Source organism: Scyliorhinus torazame, chromosome 5, assembly GCF_047496885.1.
Source record: "Scyliorhinus torazame isolate Kashiwa2021f chromosome 5, sScyTor2.1, whole genome shotgun sequence".
NCBI lineage: Eukaryota > Metazoa > Chordata > Chondrichthyes > Carcharhiniformes > Scyliorhinidae > Scyliorhinus > Scyliorhinus torazame.
Genome location: NC_092711.1, coordinates 79,207,348 through 79,225,359, shown reverse-complemented (window position 1 = coordinate 79,225,359; position 18,012 = coordinate 79,207,348). Strand labels below are relative to the sequence as shown.

General features: G+C 47.8%; 1 protein-coding gene across 2 annotated transcripts; it reads left to right on the top strand.

Moving 5' to 3' along the window:
* Positions 1 to 2,576: 2,576 nt before the first annotated feature.
* Positions 2,577 to 15,396, top strand: LOC140418555 (uncharacterized). Of its 2 annotated transcripts, none has more exons than XM_072502059.1 (3): positions 2,577 to 2,641; positions 3,963 to 6,275; positions 12,404 to 15,396. In XM_072502059.1, the coding sequence occupies exon 2, from the start codon at positions 4,394 to 4,396 to the stop codon at positions 5,750 to 5,752; it is 1,359 nt and encodes a 452-aa protein (XP_072358160.1). In that variant the 5' UTR covers positions 2,577 to 2,641; positions 3,963 to 4,393; the 3' UTR covers positions 5,753 to 6,275; positions 12,404 to 15,396. The 2 variants fall into 2 exon arrangements, with proteins under 2 accessions (XP_072358160.1, XP_072358158.1); XM_072502057.1 differs by having other exon boundaries at positions 3,963 to 6,486.
* Positions 15,397 to 18,012: the final 2,616 nt, after the last annotated feature.

The following is an 18,012-nucleotide window of genomic DNA, read 5'->3' as shown; positions in this document are numbered from 1 at the left end:
GGAACACTTTTAGGTACATGCGGGTTCGGGTGTTTGTGAAAAAGCAGGTGGGGGAATTCCCGCTGCTACCTGCCCGGAGGATGCAGGACAGGGTGGTCTCGGGCATGTGGGTGGGGGAAGGCAAAGTATCGACATATACCAGGAGCTGCAGGAGGCGGAGGAGGCCTCGGTGGAAGAGCTGAAGGGCAAATGGGAGGAGGAGCTGGATGAGGGCCTGTGGGCTGACGCCCAGGGCAGGGTCAATTCGTCCTCATCTTGCGCCAGGCTGAGCCTGATTCAGTTTAAATTAGTGCACCGGGCGCATATGACAGGGGCGAGAATGAGTAAGTTCTTTGGGGTAGAGGACAAGTGTGTGAGATGTTCAGGGAGCCCAGCGAACCACGCCCATTTGTTTTGGACATGCCCGGCACTTGCGGAATTTTGGAAAGGCTTTGCAAAGGCTATGTCCAAGGTCTTGGACACTCGGGTTAAACCGAGCTGGGGGAATAGTGATATTTGGGGTATCGGATGATCCGGGAGTGCAGGAGTTGAAAGAGGCTGGAGTTCTAGCCTTTGCCTCCTTGGTAGCCCGGAGAAGGCTCTTGTTAATGTGGAGGGACGCGAAGGCCCCAAGCATAGAGGCTTGTGTCAGTGACATGGCGGGGTTTCTCAGGTTGGAGAAGATGAAGTTTGCCTTGCGAGGGTCCTTGCAGGGGTTCTCCAGGCGGTGACGAATGTGATATAAAATAGTTACTTTAAATATTAATGTAGATGTAGGCTGGTCTAATTCATGTTAGTTCACAGACAAAGGATTTCAGAGAGCATGGCAAGGGAAGGGGTTTGGGGTGTTTAGAGTATGAGGAGAAAAGGATGCTGGGTAATAAGAGGCCAGAGGAAGGAATGAGAAGTGAGCCAATTAGGATGTATGGCCAGGTCAGGAGGCGTATAGGATGACCTATGGGAATCGTGTATGTGAAACTTGATGCCATTTGAATGTGTTGGTAGAGATTTCTTTGTTCTCGAGAAGCACTCGATTCTGGAGACCTAGGAGACTGCTTGTGTTCTGGGTTTTTGTGAAACGAGTCAGACTTGCAAGTCGAATAAAAATAACTAATGCTATGCCTACAAATCCATCTCGAGTTTATTTGAGGCCAGACTGACGGGTAAAGAAAAATATGTTTTATCAGCGGTGGCAACTGTTCCTTGACTTTCTCGCGGAACGTTAGATGGAGGTCAGCAGCAGCAGCAATCCAGGGGGGGTGGGGGGGGTTGATTTCATTTTATTTGTTTCATTCACCTTGTTTTGTTTGTTAAACTGTTAATTTGTTAGAGGGTTAAATTGTTTTTGTTGGCTTATTGTTTTGTTCTCTTTGCATTATATTTTCTTTTGTAGTGGTTTGTAAAAATTATTGAAAAATTTTGAATAAAAACATTTTTTAAAACAAACTGCCTGTTTCCACATACATTAAATTATCCGGCCTCTCTCCTGTGTCTGTGCGCCTGGGGCTGAAACCTCGGTCATGCCATTGTCACCTCCCGATTGGACAATTCCATCACACACCTGGCTGCTCTCCCACATTCTACCTCTGTAAACTTAAAGCCATCCAAAAGTCTGCTACCCATGTCTTAATTCACAGCAAGTTCCTTTCCCCTATGATTCCTGTGCTCCGAGACTTGCATTCACTCCCAGTCAATTGAAAATGAAAATCGCTTATTGTCACAAGTAGGCTTCAAATGAAGTTACTGTGAAAAGCCCCTAGTCACCACATTCCGGCGCCTGTTCGGGGAGGCTGGTACGGGAATTCTCACCCTTGTTTTCAAATCCCTCCATGGCCTCGTCTCTCCCTGTCTCTGTCTCTCCTCCAGCCCCACAACCCCCTGAGATATCTGCACAGCTCTGATCCTGGACTCTTGCACACGCTGGATTCCAATTACTACGCCATGGTTTTCAGTTCCCTCGGCCCCAAGCACTGAATTCCCTCCCTAAACCTCCCCGTCTCCACCTCACTCACCTCCTTTCAGACTCTTTAAAATTCACCTCTTTGACCAAGTTTCTGGTCACCTGCCCTAATATCTCCTGTTGTGTCTGGGTGCCTCACTTTGTTTTATAATGTTCCTGTGAAGTTGACTGGGATGATTTGTGATGTTAAAGGTGTTATATAAATAGAAGTTGTTGTTGTTGACTGTAACCCTGACCTCCTGTTTTACATCCCATTGGTTTCACAACAAACTCTATCTCTGATTTATTTCCCCCTGCGGGTTTGCAGCCTCTGTAAAGACGGCGGCCGTTAACTCAGGCCTGTCACCGGGAGCAGGCCGCAGCTGTCCCCCCGCTCGATGCAAACCCGGGCCCGGAAACCTCTGATTGGGGTTTGGGGTCCACACCGCGTTTCAGTGAAACCGCCCGGCCGAGACCAGCATCGACACTGCGCATGCTCCAGCTCACAATGATCGGGTAATTGACGGCAGCTCGGGACCAATAGAAAGAGAGGGGCGGGGCTGGAGTACCGAGGGAAGCAGCTGATCCTCCAACCAATCGGAGTGAATGGGGGGGGCGGGGCAGAGCCTCGATCACCAACGTGACTAAGAGCATGCGCAGTGCCGATGACAGGTTAGGATTCAGGCGGTCGGGTGAAAATCGTTTGCCGGTCAGATCCGCGCGGTGAGTCATGAGGGAGGGATGGAGGCGTCGGATAGGTTGGGAGGCTTTACAAACACTTCGTGTTGGCCACAGGTCTGGATACGAAGCTCGGATACAGCAATTGAACCGGCGAAAGCTGCTCGGGCTTTTCCCTGAGACAGGCCCGAGTGGCCGGGCGCATGCGAAGAGAACGAGAGCCCCGGCTTTGCTCCACCTCTCGTTCACTCTGATTGGTTGGAGGACCAGCTGCTCTCGTTCCTCCAGATCCGCCCCTTCTTCCTATTGGTCCGAACCCGCCGTCAATCAGTTCCCGGGCATTGTGAGCTGGAGCAAACCCTTCACAATCATTGTCAGCTCCCTGGTTTGCAGCTGCGGAGCTTCTCCCTCCCGGGAACAGGCCCAGGTTAACGGGCACCATCCTGCTTCAGACACTGGAGGATGGTTCACGTCAGAGGATGGGGGAGGGAGGATAATAAATAAGAGCTTACACTTTGCACTCAAATCAATGAGGACTCTGATCTCTGGCAAGAAAGGAAACCCTGGCAGGTGGGCGGGGAGGGTTCACAAATACCCGCTGGAGGCCCCAAACTCCCAATAAGACCCATTGGTTTTATTGTCAGTCTGCAGACAGGAGCTGGAGAACTGAACCCAGGCAGAGGAGAGGGAGGGAGAAAACTGGGAGTGGAGGAAAGAAACGGTGAGATGGGTTTGGAGTTCAGCCCAGGGAGGAGGGAGAGTGTGTGGGACGGGGATTTACAGCTTTGGGGGAACAAGAGAGGAAAAAATGTTCCAGAGAAATTAAAATTGCCTGTTCAGAATTTCTATCCTGGACTGACAGTGATGGCTTTTGTAAACTCTTTTTACAGGGGGTTAGAATTGGAGAATTTGCACACAACAAACTGAACCCGACAGAAAGGTTTGTCTCTTTGCGAATTCTATCCTGCATTGACAGTGATGACTTTTGTAACATGAGAGATTACAGCTCTCAGGAAAGATTAAATGGAGAGGGGTGATGTGAGAGAGTGACCATCAATAAACAACAAGTCATAAATACAAGATAGTTATGGATAAATCCAAGGGGACAATACAGACAAATTTATTTCCTCACAGGTTCTGAATGTACCATGGAAAGGAGTTGAGGAAAGTGCTGAGATGTTTTCAAAAGGAAACGGGACAAGGACATGAGAGAAAATGGAATCGAAAATCAGCTGAAAGGCTGAGATTTGATAGGTGGGACAGTCGGGAGATGTGTGCCGAGTATGGACAGCAGCAGAATCTGTGACAGAATGGCCTGTTTGTGTCTTATATATTCATAATATTACAATGTAATCTCCTTTCACAGAATATTTGCAGATGCAAACAACATGTTGAGATCTGACCGAGTTACTTGATTCATCAGGACCGGCCTTTCAACGTGGAAGGAGAAATGTTTGTCTGTTTCATCTTTTGGAAAAAATTTCAAAAATCAGTGATTGGAAAAGCACCGAGACACGGACATCTAAGTAATTTTCCACAGTGAGCTGGAACTGAGCTTTAACCAATCACACAGCATGAAATTAAATTGCAGCATTTACATCAGGGAGACAACGTACTCAGGCTTCAACTGATGATCCAAGCTGGAGAGACATAAGGACATTCGCACCGAAGGAATCAAGAAGCAGCAATAGGACATTCAGCCCCGTGAGCCTGTTCCACCATTTAATAACATCACGGCTGATCTGATAGTGACCTCAAATCTGCATCCCACCTACACCTGATAACTTGTCGATAACCATGGAGAAACCGTGGCAATGTGGGGACTGTGGGATGGGATTCAATTACCCATCTGAATTGGAAACTCACCAACGTATTCACACTGGGGAAAGGCCGTTCACCTGCTCCGTGTGTGGAAAGGGATTCACTCGGCCATCATACCTCCTGACACACCAACTTGTTCATACTGATCAGAGACCATTTAAATGTGCTGACTGTGGAAAGAGCTTTAAGCGCAGAAAGGATTTACTGACACATCAACGCACTCACACTGGGGAGAGGCCATTCACCTGCTCCGTGTGTGGGAAGGGATTCACTCTGTCATCCCACCTCCTGACACATCAACTTGTTCATACTGATCAGAGACCTTTTAAATGTGCTGATTGTGAGAAGAGCTTTAAAAGCAGAAATAGTTTACTGTTACATCAACGCACCCACACTGGGGAGAGGCCATTCACCTGTTTGGAATGTGGGAAGGGATTTACTGATTTGTCAAACCTCCGGGCTCACCATCAGGTTCACTCTGACCAGAGACCTTTTAAATGTGCTGACTGTGAAAAGAGCTTTAAATCCAGAAAAGATCTACTGACACATCAACGCCATCACACTGGAGAGAAGCCATTCACCTGCTCCGTGTGTGGGAAGGGATTCACTCAGTCATCATTCTTCCTGAGACACCAACTTGTTCATACTGATCAGAGACCTTTTAAATGTACTGACTGTGAGAAGAGCTTTAAAAGTAAAAAGGATTTACTGAGACACCAAAGCACTCACACTGGGGAGAGGCCATTCACCTGCTCCGTGTGTGGGAAGGGATTCACTCGGTCATCCCACCTCCTGGAGCACCAACTTGTTCATTCTGATCAGAGACCTTTTAAATGTGCTGACTGTGAGAAGAGCTTTAAAAGTAAAAAGGAATTACTGAGACACCAACGCACTCACACTGGGGAGAGGCCATTCACCTGCTCCTTGTGTGGGACGGGATTCACTCAGTCATCAATCCTACTGAGACACCAACTTGTTCATACTGATCAGAGATGTTTTAAATGTGCTGACTGTGAGAAGAGCTTTAAAAGTAAAATGAATTTACTGAGACACCAACGCAATCACACTGGGGAGAGGCCGTTCTCCTGCTCAGTGTGTGGGAAGAGATTCACATGTTCATCCCAGCTTCTGCAACACCAGCGAGTTCATACTGGGCAGAGACCGTACTCTTGCCCCGTGTGTGACAAGATATTTACTCAGTCATCCCACCTGACGAGACACCAACTTGTTCACATTGAACAGAATCCTTTTAAATGTTCTGACTGTGAAAAGAGATTTAAAAGTAAACCAAATCTGCGGAAACACCAGAGAGTTCACACTGAAACAGAATCATAGTATATACAGTGCAAAAGGAGGGCATTCAGCGCATCGAGTGCACCAGCGCTTAGAAAGAGCACCCGACTTAAGCCCGTACCTCTGACCCAACCCTTAACCCCACCTAACCTTTTAGGACACTAAGGGCAATTTAGCATGGCCAGTGCACCTAATCTACACATTTTTGGACTGTGGGGGGAAACCGGAGCACTCGGAGGAAACCCCACACAGACACGGGGACAACGCGCAGACTCCGCACAGACAGTGACCCAAGCCGGGAATCAAACCTGGGTCCCTGGAGCTGTGAAGCAACGGTGCTAACCACTGTGCTACCATGTGGCCCACATGTGGGAGCGGTACTGGGAGAGGCTGTTTAACTGCTCCGTGGGTGGGAGGAGATTCACTCTGTCAACCAACCTGCACAGGCATCAGCAAGTTCGCAGGCAACAGCAGGGTTTGGATTCAGCTGTTGTTGCTGCTGTTAGTGACATTCAGGACTGAATGATGCCTGGACGTCCGTTCCAGTGGGGCTCCACAGTTTCCGGTATATATCAATGATTTAGACTGAAATGTATGCACCACGATTATATAAATGTTGCTCATGTGTTTTAGACAATGAGGGAGAAAGCCATGGACTGGGCCAGGTGGACAGAAAAGTGGTGAATGGAAATTTAGATAATGAGAGGTTAGGAAAACACTTCAGTTAACTCCCGATAATAATAAGGTCACTTCAGGATAATGGAAAAAACTGATTGGTGAGTATCTGATGAATCTTTATTTGTTTCATTCTTTTTTTATATAAATTTAGAGTTCCCAATTCATTTTTTTCCAATTCAGGGACAATTTAGCGTGGCCAATACACCTAGCCTGCGCATCTTTGGGTTGTGGGGGCGAAACCCACGCAAACACGGGGAGAATGTGCAAACTCCACACGGAGAGTGACCCAGAGCCAGCATCGAACCTGGGACTTCAACGCCGTGAGGCCGTAGTGCTAACTACTGCACCACCATACGGCCCTATTTGTTTTAATCTTCAGTTTATTTACTTAAGTCAGTGAATAATGAAATAAATAATGCACATCCAGTTCCATGTGGGAAAACCAGGACACTTCCATTAGGCTGGAAATGTCATACGCTGGAGCAGCAGGAAGCAAAGGGGAATGGTCCAGAGGTATTTTTGTGACTGGAAGACTGTTTCCAGCGGAGTTCTGGATTGTTCAGGACAAGATTCCATGCTTTGTGTGGTATATATGAATGATTTAGATTTTAACACGGGGACATGGTTAAGACGTTTGCAGTCTTGTGGTTTACAGTGAGGAATAAAGTTGTAGACTACAGGAAGATATCGGTAGACTGATCAGCTGGGCAGCAAAGAAGCAAATGGAGATCAATCTGGAGGAGTGTGAGGTAATAAATACATTTGTGGTTCGTGTACAAGGACACACAGATCTTTCTCTACTCTGGTATTCTGCAATCTCTCTATTTAAATTGTTATTCTTCCCAACACAGGACAACTTCACTTTTTTCCCAAATTATACTTTATCTGCCATATATTTCCCACTGACTTACCCTATGTGTGATCTTTCTGCTGGCTGTGTAACTGGGTGAAGCTCTTTTCACGGTTCATTGGAACTCTCTCACTTGGGGGGGCGGGGGGGGGGGGGGGGTTGAGAATCGGCACGTTTCCAGTCACAATAATATTTGAAATCTTTTCCCACGGGCAGAATAGACTTAACATTGCTCCTTCCACATTCAATGGCCTGTGATATTCCAGTCCCAATGAATCGAATAACTGTTACCCTTCAATGTGATGTTTGGTTTGAGTTTCTCATCTGCAAATTTTCCTCTTTAATACCTTGTACAAAATTTGGGACAGACAATTCCACTTTCAATGTTTTCTTTCAATTACCCAAAGCTGTAAATTCTCATCTCACACACTCTCCCTTCTTTCTGTGATAAGAACCAAACCCATCTCACCATCTGCACCATTTCTTTCCTCCACTCCCAGTTTTCTTCCTCTCTCTCCTCTGCCTGGGTTCAGTTCTCCAGCTCCTGTCTGCAGACTGACAATAAAATCAATGGGTCTTATTGGCAGTTTGGGGCCTCCAGCGGGTGTTTGTGAATCCTGCCGCCCACCTGCTAGGGTTTCCTTCCTTGCCAGAGATCAGACTCCTCATTGATTTGAATGCAAAGTGTAAGCTCTTATTTCTTGTCCCCCTCCCCCATCCTCTGATGTGAACCATCCTCCAGTGTCTCAAGCAGGATGGTGCCCGTTAACCTGGGCCTGTTCCCGGGAGGGAGGGAGAAGCTCCGCAGCTGCAAACCAGGGAGCTGTGAACCCTTGTGAAGGGTTTGCTCCAGCTCACAATGCCTGGGGACTGATTGATGGCAGGTATGGACCAATAGGCAGAGTTGCAGGCTGGAGGACCGAACAAGAACGGCTGGTCCTCCAACCAATCAGTGTGAATGGGAAGCGGGGCTGAGCCGGATGTCCCACATTGGCTGAAAGTCTGCATCATTTTGAAAGCTGATTTTTATAATAATCTTTATTGTCACAAGTAGGCTTACAGAAACACTGCGATGAAGTTACTGTGAAAAGCCCCTAGTCACCACATTCCGGCACCTGTTCGGGTGCACAGGGAGAATTTAGCATGTCCAATTCACCTCAGAAGCATGCCTTTCAGGACTTGTGGGAGAGAACCGGAGTGCCCAGAGGAAACCCACGCAGACACAGGGAGAACGTGCAGACTCCGCACAGACAGTGACCCAATCTGAGAATTGAACCTGGGACCCTGGCAAGCAACAGTGCTAACCACTGTGCTACCATGCCACCTTTTGTCTCAAATCACTGCTACCGTGATTTGTCTCAGACCCCAGGAGAAAACGGGACCTTTCTGTGGCTTTAGACAGATGAAACCCTGTGGGTGTGGAGCAAACATTTCAACATTTGTTGCTGAAATGTGGCAACAAGATGGTTCAATCTACAAACAATTCAAAGACTGACTTAAAGGGCTTGTTCAGCTCAGTGGGCTAGACAGCTGGTTTGTAATGCAGAATAAGGCCAGCAGTGCGGGTTCAATTTCCGTACCAGCTTACCCGAACAGGCGCCGGAATGTGGCGACTAGGAGCTTTTTGCAGTAACTTCATACTTGTGACAATAAAAGATTATTATTATCAAGGAATAACTGGCAGACAGGAAATGTCACCAATAGAACAAGTATTGTTTCTCATTCTAACAACTAGGACAGGATAGGGAGAAGGTTAATACTGTTACCATTCAAAGGTGGCACGGTGGTGCAGTGGTTAGCACTGCTGCCTCACGGCGTCGAGATCCCAGGTTCGATCCAACTGCAATTATGTAGTTTTCAGGTTTCCCACCACACTTATACACATAAGCACCCACACACACTCACAGACACACAGAAGCACCCACACATTCACAGACACACACGGGGACACTTCCAGTCCAATCAGATGGAAATTTTTCCTCACACTAACCAACTTGACTATTACTGTGGTTATGTCCACAGTTTTGTCGAAATTCAAGTAAACCTATCCCTGCGGGACTGTGAGCAGTTTTAACCATCCAGTGTTTAAGCGTCCATTGATCAATGTGTGATTGTTTACAATACAGGGCACCATCCTTGAATAATTGCAACCTGCTATTACAGATGATGCTAATTCCCCTGAGCTTGATGGGGAGATGAAGAGGAATCTAAGACAGGTTACAAAGAGAAAAATGCAATGGGAATGTTTGCACTGAGCAAGAGAAAAGCTTTGAAGCAGCAAAAGGATTAAATATTTTGCGCCCCGAGGTGGTGTGTGTGTGGGGGGAGGGGGTGGGGGGGGTGTAAATACAGGGAAGCCAGGTGGGGACAGTACAAATGATTATTTATTTGAAAATATTTTATTCCGGCAGATATAATTTTAAAGAGGAAAAACAACAAAGTAAATACTCAGCCAAACCCAGCCAATGTGGCTCACATACATAGTGCGGGATTCTCCACTCTCGCGCCGAAGTGCCCACACCGTGGTGAACGCCGTCGAGGTTCACGACGGCGCGAAATGGCCCCTATCCCGACCGATTCAGGGCCCGATAATGGGCTAGGATCGGGGCCGCGTCATCTACATGGCCAGGCCTTGTCGCCGCGTAAAGGCGGCGCCGCATACATGATGCAGCCGGCGCCGCATAACTGGCGTCACCCGCGCATGCGTGGTTGCCATCCTCTCCGAGTCCGCCCCGCAAGAAGATGGCGGACGGATCTTGCGGGGCCGCGGAAGGAAGGAAGCCCTCCTTCAGAGAGGACGGCCCAACGATCGGTGGGCCCCGATCGCGGGCCATCCCACATTTGAGGTACCCCCCGGTGCAGGATCCCCCCTCCCCACCCCCACAGGCCGCCTTACCCCAGCGTTCCTGCGCTGTTCCCGACGGCAGCGACCAGGTGTGGACGGCGCCGGGGGGAACCCTCCGTTTTGGCCTGGCCGCTCGGCCCATCCGGGCCTGGGAATAGCGGGGGTGCCGGAGAATCGCCATTTTGGGTGTCTCCGGCGATTCTCCGGCCTGCGGAACTCGACGGGGCCGTTCCCGCCGCTTGGGAGAATCGCGGGAGGGCGTTGGACCGGCGTCCCGGGAAATTATGGCGGCCCAGGCGATTCTCCCAACCAGTGCGGGAGTGGAGAATCTCGCCCATAATTCCCCAATCCCCCTTTCCTACTAACTATTTCCCACCCCAATCAGCCCCCCACCCCCTTCTAAAAGCTTAATTATCCCCCAAAAAGTCGTTAACCGTTGGCACCTCTGGGCAAACCCTAACATCGATCCCCTCAGGGCGAATTTGATCATTTCAAGCCTGAGAAACCCGATCATGTCACTAAATCATACCCCCGATTTCAGAGACTCCGAGTCCCTCCACGCCAATAAGATCCGTCTCCCAGCTCCCAGGGAGGCAAAGGTCGAAACATCGGCCTCTCTCGCCCCCTGAACTCCCGGGTCTTCCGACACACCAAACATCGCAAACTCTGGTCTCGGAACCACCCGTACCATCAATATCTTCGACATGACATCGGCAAATCCCTGCCAAAATCCCCTAAACCTTGGACATGCCCAAAACATACGGACATGATTTGTGCGCTCACCCGCACCATCCACACCTGAACTCCACCCCTTCAAACTACAACTAATTCTCAAAACATTATTGAACAGTTCTCAAATGGAAAGGCACTTGACCACATTAAAACTAAGGATCTGCAATAGACGTTTGTTCTAGCAAGTTATATTTAGGGCAAGATTATAAACAGAGGGCATTGATTTAAGGTGATTATAAAAAGAAGCAATGCTGATGAGAAGAAAACATTCTGTGCTGCATGTGATAACATGAATGCGCTGCTCGGAAATGTGGTGGAGGCAGATTCAATTGACGTTTTGAAAGAGAATTGGACAACTATCTTACTTTCAGATCAGCCATGACCTTATTAAATGGTGGAGCAGACTGGGCTGAATAGCCAACTCCAGCTCCTTGCTCATCTGTTCGTATCTTTTGAGGAAAAAAATATCTAGAGTTCAGGGCCAATGACAGGGGATTGTGACTGTTGCAGAAAGTTGGCACAGATACAATTTGTCGAGTGCCTTCATTTTGTGCTGTCACCTTTCTATGACATTGTGAGATTAGAGAAATGCAGTGCACCAATGCAAGAGAGACAGATTGCTCCCTCCCAATATAATGGAAACCCTGTGCCCCAGTGCAGGAGAGGTTGGTTGTTGGGCAGTGTGAGCTGAACATACATGGCTGGATAAAAACTAAGGCAGATGTCAAGATCCTTGGAGGGAAAACAAATCTGGAGGGAGTGGGTCAAAAAACCTGGGGAGTTGCATTTTGAATGAATCTTGAGTGTGACCCAGTCACAATTATGAACAGTACACAAATATATCACTGGTAAATACTGTGCATACTGTAGATCAGCCTGCTGGCTGCCCATGTCCAAGTGATATCTTAGCAGAATAATGTGCTGGTCTTAAATAAAGTATCCGAACCTCTCATTTTGTTTCATGCCCAGCAGGTTGCTTATCTGTGGTCTTCTGTTTTGCTAACTGGGAAAAAGAATTTTTCTGTTTACTAATTGCTCTCTATGGCGGCTGCTTTACCCAGAATCCCCCGCGCTGCAGAAAGTCCCCGATCAGTGAGTGTAGGAGGCCAGTGCGCAGGTGCAGTGTGGGTGCGTGCTCTGAGCATGCTCAGTGTCAGTCATGGTGAGAGACTGAGGAGGAGTGGATGGTTCGGGAGGAGATTGTGAGCACAGGGCAGGAATGGAAGCCGCGGCTGCACTGGAAACTTTATCAACTTCTGGGGTCGGCCTGAGGCCCCAAATAAAAGGCCGCAGGCACCATGTTTACCTCGGCTGGCTGCCTGCGGTGACAGGCCCGGGGGGAGCGGGCTCACTGGCCGCCATCTTGCGAGTGGGAGTCAGGGAGGCGGGGCTTCATCCCCGGTGACAGGCCCAGGTTACCCAGGCAACCGGCCACCGCCATCTTGGACAGGGCTCAGGTCTTTCCCATGAGAGACAGAGTCTGGGATTGACAGATTTGGGGAAAGGATATTCCAGAGAAATTAGAATTGTCTGTTCTGAATTTCTATTGTGTACTCATAGTGAGCACTCTTTTCAAATCACTTTGCAGGAGGTCAGGAGAGGATTTACAGACAGAAAATCGAATCAAAAATCATGTCAAAGTCTTTACAGAGATCCATCAGGAGCTAAATATCATTGCTCTCTGAATGTGGAAGGAGAAATTATTGTCTGCTCTGTCTGGTGGAGAAGATTTAAAACATTAGTGTGACTGGACACACACACGCCTGAGTGAGAGAGTTCCAGTGAACTGACTGTGGAAAGAGCTTTAACCAGTTACACAGTCTGAAAAAACATCACATCATTCACAGTGGGGAGAAACCATACACGTGTTCTGTGGACGAACCTTCAACTGATTGTCCAACCTGGAGAATCACAAGGACACCAACTCCATGGGGAAACCATGGAAATGTGAGGATTGTGGGAAGAGATTCAATTATCCATCCCGGCTGGAAATTCATTGACACTGGGACCAACACCACAAAACGATTGTGGAAATGTGAGGATTGTGGTAAAGGATTCTATTATCCATGCCTGCTGGAAATCCATCAACGCAGTCACACTGGGGAGAAGCCATTCATCTGCTCCATATGTGGGAAAGGATTCACTCAGTCGTCTGGCCTTTCGTTACATCAGCGAGATCACACTGGGGAGAGGCCATTCAGCTGCTCTGTGGGAAGGGTTTTACTCAGTTGGCCCTGCTGACACACCAGAGAAATCACACTGGGGAGAGTCCATTCAGCTGCACTTCCTGTGGAAAGAGATTCAGGTCTTCATCCAACCTCAGCGCCCACAAGCGTGTTCACACTGGGGAGAAAGCATTCACCTGCTCCGAGTGTGGGATGGGATTCACTCAGTCAACCAACCTGGTGGTACACAGGAGAATTCACACTGAGGAGAAACCACTCAGCTGCACTTCCTGTGGAAAGAGCTTCAGGCAGTTATCCACACTCACTGCACACCAACGCACTCACACTGGAGAGAGACCATTAACCTGTTCCTTATGTGGGAAGGGATTCACGCAATCAGCCAGCCTCATGTTACACCAGCGAATTCACACTGAGGAGAGGCCGTTTGCCTGCACTCACTGTGGAAAGAGATTCAGGCAGTCTTCCGACCTCACTGCACTCCATGTTCACACCGGGCAGAGACCGTTCATCTGCTCCGTCTGTGGAAAGGGATTCACTCAGTCATCCGGCCTTTGGTCACACCAGCGAGTTCACACTGAGGTGAAGCCGTTCAGCTGCACAGCCTGTGGAAAGAGTTTCAGATCTTCATCTAATCTCAACGTACACAAGCGCGTTCACACTGGGGAGAGGCCGTTCATCCACTCTGTGTGTGGGAAGGGATTCAGTCGGTCACACAATCTGTGGACACACCAGAGAGTTCACAAGTGACTGCAGGGATTGGATTATGTTGTTATTGTTGCTGTTACACACATCCAGGATTGTTAGTCTGATAATATTTGGTTTGTTTCTGGTGAAATTAACAACCCAATAACAGACGGAACTGTAATGTTCTGGATATCTCCCTGATTTTCGGGGCTGCAATGTCCCTGTTGAAAACACCATCTGGGATCTTTCCCCTTCAGTCAAGAACTCTCAACAGAAACTACTTTACAATAAAATTATTAACTTCTACTTGAATCCTAAATTGCTCTTTGATGTAAAATCTACAATTCCGTGTCTGAAAGGTTCCACTGATGAACATCTCCAATTGTAACGTGCTGATTAATCCTTGCTGACAATTCTCTCTGACATATACGTTCTTCACATTGGGAGCTCCATTATATTATCACGGCACATTGAACAAAACAGTAAAGTATTTCACAGACACACAAATAAAATTTACATTGATATTGATGAACAGTCAACATTGATATTGATGAAGTTTGGAAGTCGCTGAGTTGAATCATTTCTGACACAGAGCAGCAACATTTGGTAAAGGTGGAACCCACAACAAAGACTGGTTTGAGAGCCACTCAGCAGAGATGACATCTGTCATTGAAGCAAAAAGCAAAGCCAACCTGATGTACAACATAAATCCAACACCGAGAACACTGCATCATGTGAAAGTAACCCAGAAAGTAGCAAAGGACAGTAGCAAATAAACACGGGATGAGCCGACATCAAGAATTCCAAACTGCATATGACAATGGAAATCTGTTATGTATTTGATGGGATTAAGAGGACAATTAGTACTGCTTTCATCAAAGTAGGTGTCCTGAAATCATCAGACTCTAAAGTCCTCACTGACAGAAGTAAACAGATGTCCCGTTGGGTTGAACACAACCGTGAGGTGCACTCCTGTGAGACGGACAGCTCCTCGTCTCTGTTTGACTCTCCTGCAGCTTCCTGTCATGGTTGAATTGGACAAGAACCCTCATCATTTGAGCTGGAAAAGGCCATTGATTGCTGAGCAAACAGAAAGGTGCCCGGCGAGGATGGAATTCCGGCTGAACTGCTCACACACAGAAAGTCCCATCAACTGTCACACCTTCATAACCTCCTCTTTTGGGGTGTGAGACTGGTCCACGGAACATGTGAGATGCAATAAAAACAGCAGTGACAGAGGAGATTGCATCAACCACAGGAACATTCCACTCCTTAGAGTCAGGGGGAAGACCTTCACTTGGGTCATGTTTAAAGATTCATCTACTTGCAGACTGAGTGTATACAGAAGCACAGTGCGGTTTCTGTGCTGACAGATCTACAGTGAACATGATCTTCTCCACACACCAGCTACAAGAGAAGTGAACAATTGGGATTTAATCTAAAGTGTCAGTGCTGAGAAAGTGAAATGTTCTAATTACTGAGTGAAAGTAAACCTTTCAGTGCGAATCACAATTTACTGGTACAATTGGAAAAGGCACCAAAACGTTTCAAACTCAGAAGATAAACTTCAGCCTTGAAGTTATGTTTCGGAGCTCACAAGCTGTGGAAATCTTTGTGAATGTTTCTTCTTCCCTTTTGTAAACAAGCAGAGAAATTAACCCTTTCCCCTGACAGCACGGCAATGATTTGAAATAAAGATTTGTCTTTTAAAGATTTGGTTTCATCCAATTTGTTGGGGTCATATTTCCGGTCGTGGGAATCATAGCGGGCGGAATGGAAAATATAAAGGTCCATTGACCTTGGGAGGGAATTTCAGGGCTCCGGAATAAGATAGAATGATCATGAATGGGAATAAAAGAGAAAGGCCACACCATCAAATGGGAATTGGAATCATTCAGCCTGGGGCAGGCAAATGGTTTCTCCCCAGTGTGAACTCGCTGGTGTAACAGAAAGCTGGATAACTGAGTGAATTCCCACACTCAGAGCAGGGGTACGTCCTCTCCCCGGTGTGAACCTGTTGGTGTGTCAGCAGATTTGCTTTTCTTTTGAAGCTCTTCTCACAGTCGGAACATTTAAAAGGTCTGGTATCAGAGTGAACAAGTTGATGCGTAGTGAGGTGGGTTAGTCGAGTGAACCTCTTCCCACACTTGGAGCAAGTGAATGGTCTTTCGCCGGTGTGACTGCGCCGATGAATATCCAGCACAGACAGAGATATGAATCCCTTACCATGGTCCTCACGTTTCCACGGTTTGTCCATGGTGCCAATGTCCTCGTGTCTCTCCGGGTTGGACAATCGGTTGAAAACTGTGAATGGTGTGATTTATTTTCAGGCAGTGTCAAAGCTCTTTCCACAGTCAGTTCACTGGAACACTCTCACTCGGGTGTGTGTGTGTCTCGGTGCTTTCCCAGGCACACCGGTGTTTTGATATCTTTTTCCACAGACAGCACAGCCAAGCATGTCTCCATCCACATTAAAAAGCTAATGATATTCACGTCCTGATGAATTGAATGACTGTCAGATCTTGATCTGATGTGAGTTTCCTTTCTGTCAATCCACTCCTTGTAACCCATTAAAACCAATTTGCACAGGTTAGTCCAGGACAGAAAGGTGGAACAGATAATTCTAGTTCCCAGGGTTTAATTATTGCTCTCTTCTCCCCAAAGCTGCAAATCCCAGTCCCACACACTCTCCCCTTCCCACAAACTCACCACAATGATTTCACGGTCACCAATACTGAGATGAACATTAAATTCCAGATTAATTGAATTTCCACTCCACCAATTGCCATGATGGGATTTGAATCCTTGTGCCCAGAACACTAGCCTGTGTCTGTGGATCGCTGGTAGAGTGAACCCCCATGGAGAGTGGTACTGACCTGGAACTCAATGCTTACACTCAAAGACCAATAATATCTAGGTTCTGATTAATAAAGTGACTCTCTCAGGTCTTAATGTCTTGTTTGATTTCACTTTGCTGTGTTTAAATCCTCCCCTTGTAACCCCCTGTAAAAGGAGTTTCCAGAATCGATCACTGTCAGTCCTGCTGAGTGCACAGGGCTCACCCTGCTGCACACTGCCCCCTATGAGAATGGTGGTGGTTAACTGGAGAAAGGCTCTGCAGGAAAACCTTCTCGCTCGGTGCAAACTCGGGAGCGGTAATTTCTTGTTTCAGCTTTGACGCCTGTACTGGGTGTTTGTGAAGCCTCCCCATCCACCCACTGCCCCTAACGCTGCCTCTGCTTATCCGCCTCCTTCCCACCTGAAGATGAAACAAACAAGCATCTGTCCCTGGGCACGAGCCGCACTGCGCATGCTCCATATCACAATGCCCGGGGAGTGATTGACGGCAGGTGCAGACCAATAGGAAGAGGGGGCATGGCTGGAGGGCCAAGCGGATGCTGCTGGTCGTCCAAGCAATCGGTTAAATGAGGGGCGGGGCTGATCACGGATCTCCCTCATTGGCTGAGACTCTGCATTATTTTGAGTTCTTCCCAATGGCCACGTGGGTGCGGGTATCAAACCTCATTTCTTGCCTTTGACATGTTGACCAATGGGAAGATTTGGAGGACCGGATGGACTCTGGTCATCCAGGCAATCAGGCTACTGGCTACTGGCTTTGTGTGAATGAAGATTGAGCGTCACACAGACTGAAACGTCTTCCTGTGTCAAACCTCTGAGTGAAACACTTTATTTCCACTTCTTTTCAAAGCGTTTAATCCATTGATCCTTCTACAGAACTGTTGCAACAAGGAACAACAAAGTTTAACTCTGTTTCTCTCGTCACAGATGTGGCAAGGTGGCACAGTGGTTAGCACTGCTGCATCACAGCGCCAGAAACCCAGGTCAATTCCGGCCTTGGGTGACTGGAGTTTGCACATTCTCCCCGTGTCTGTGTGAGTTCGCCCCGGGTGCTCCAGTTTTCTCCCACTGTCCAAAGATGTGCCGGTTTGGTGGATTGGCTATGCTAAATTGCCCCTTAGTGTCCAAAGGTGAAGTGGGGTTATGGGGAGAGGGGAGGGGAAGTGCACCTGGTTGGGGTGCTCCTTTGTAGGATTGGTGCAAACACGATGGGTCGAATGGCCTCCTTCTGCAGTATAGGGATTCAATGATGCTGCCAGACCTGTTGGGTTAATCTAGGATTTTCTGTTTTACTCTATATTACAGATATTTTTAATCCACTAATATTTATTGAGCCATCAACTACCAGAAGCATTGTGTTGATGTTTCAGCTATTCCTGCCTTGGGCGACTGTGTGAAGTTTGCACATTCTCCCCGTGTCTGTGTGGGTTCCCTCCGGGTGCACTAGTTTTCTCCCACCATCCAAAGA

Coding starts and splice junctions, on each gene's coding strand:
- LOC140418555 (XM_072502059.1), top strand. CDS start 4,394: ATGGAGAAACCGTGGCAATGTGGGGACTGTGGGATGGGATTCAATTAC.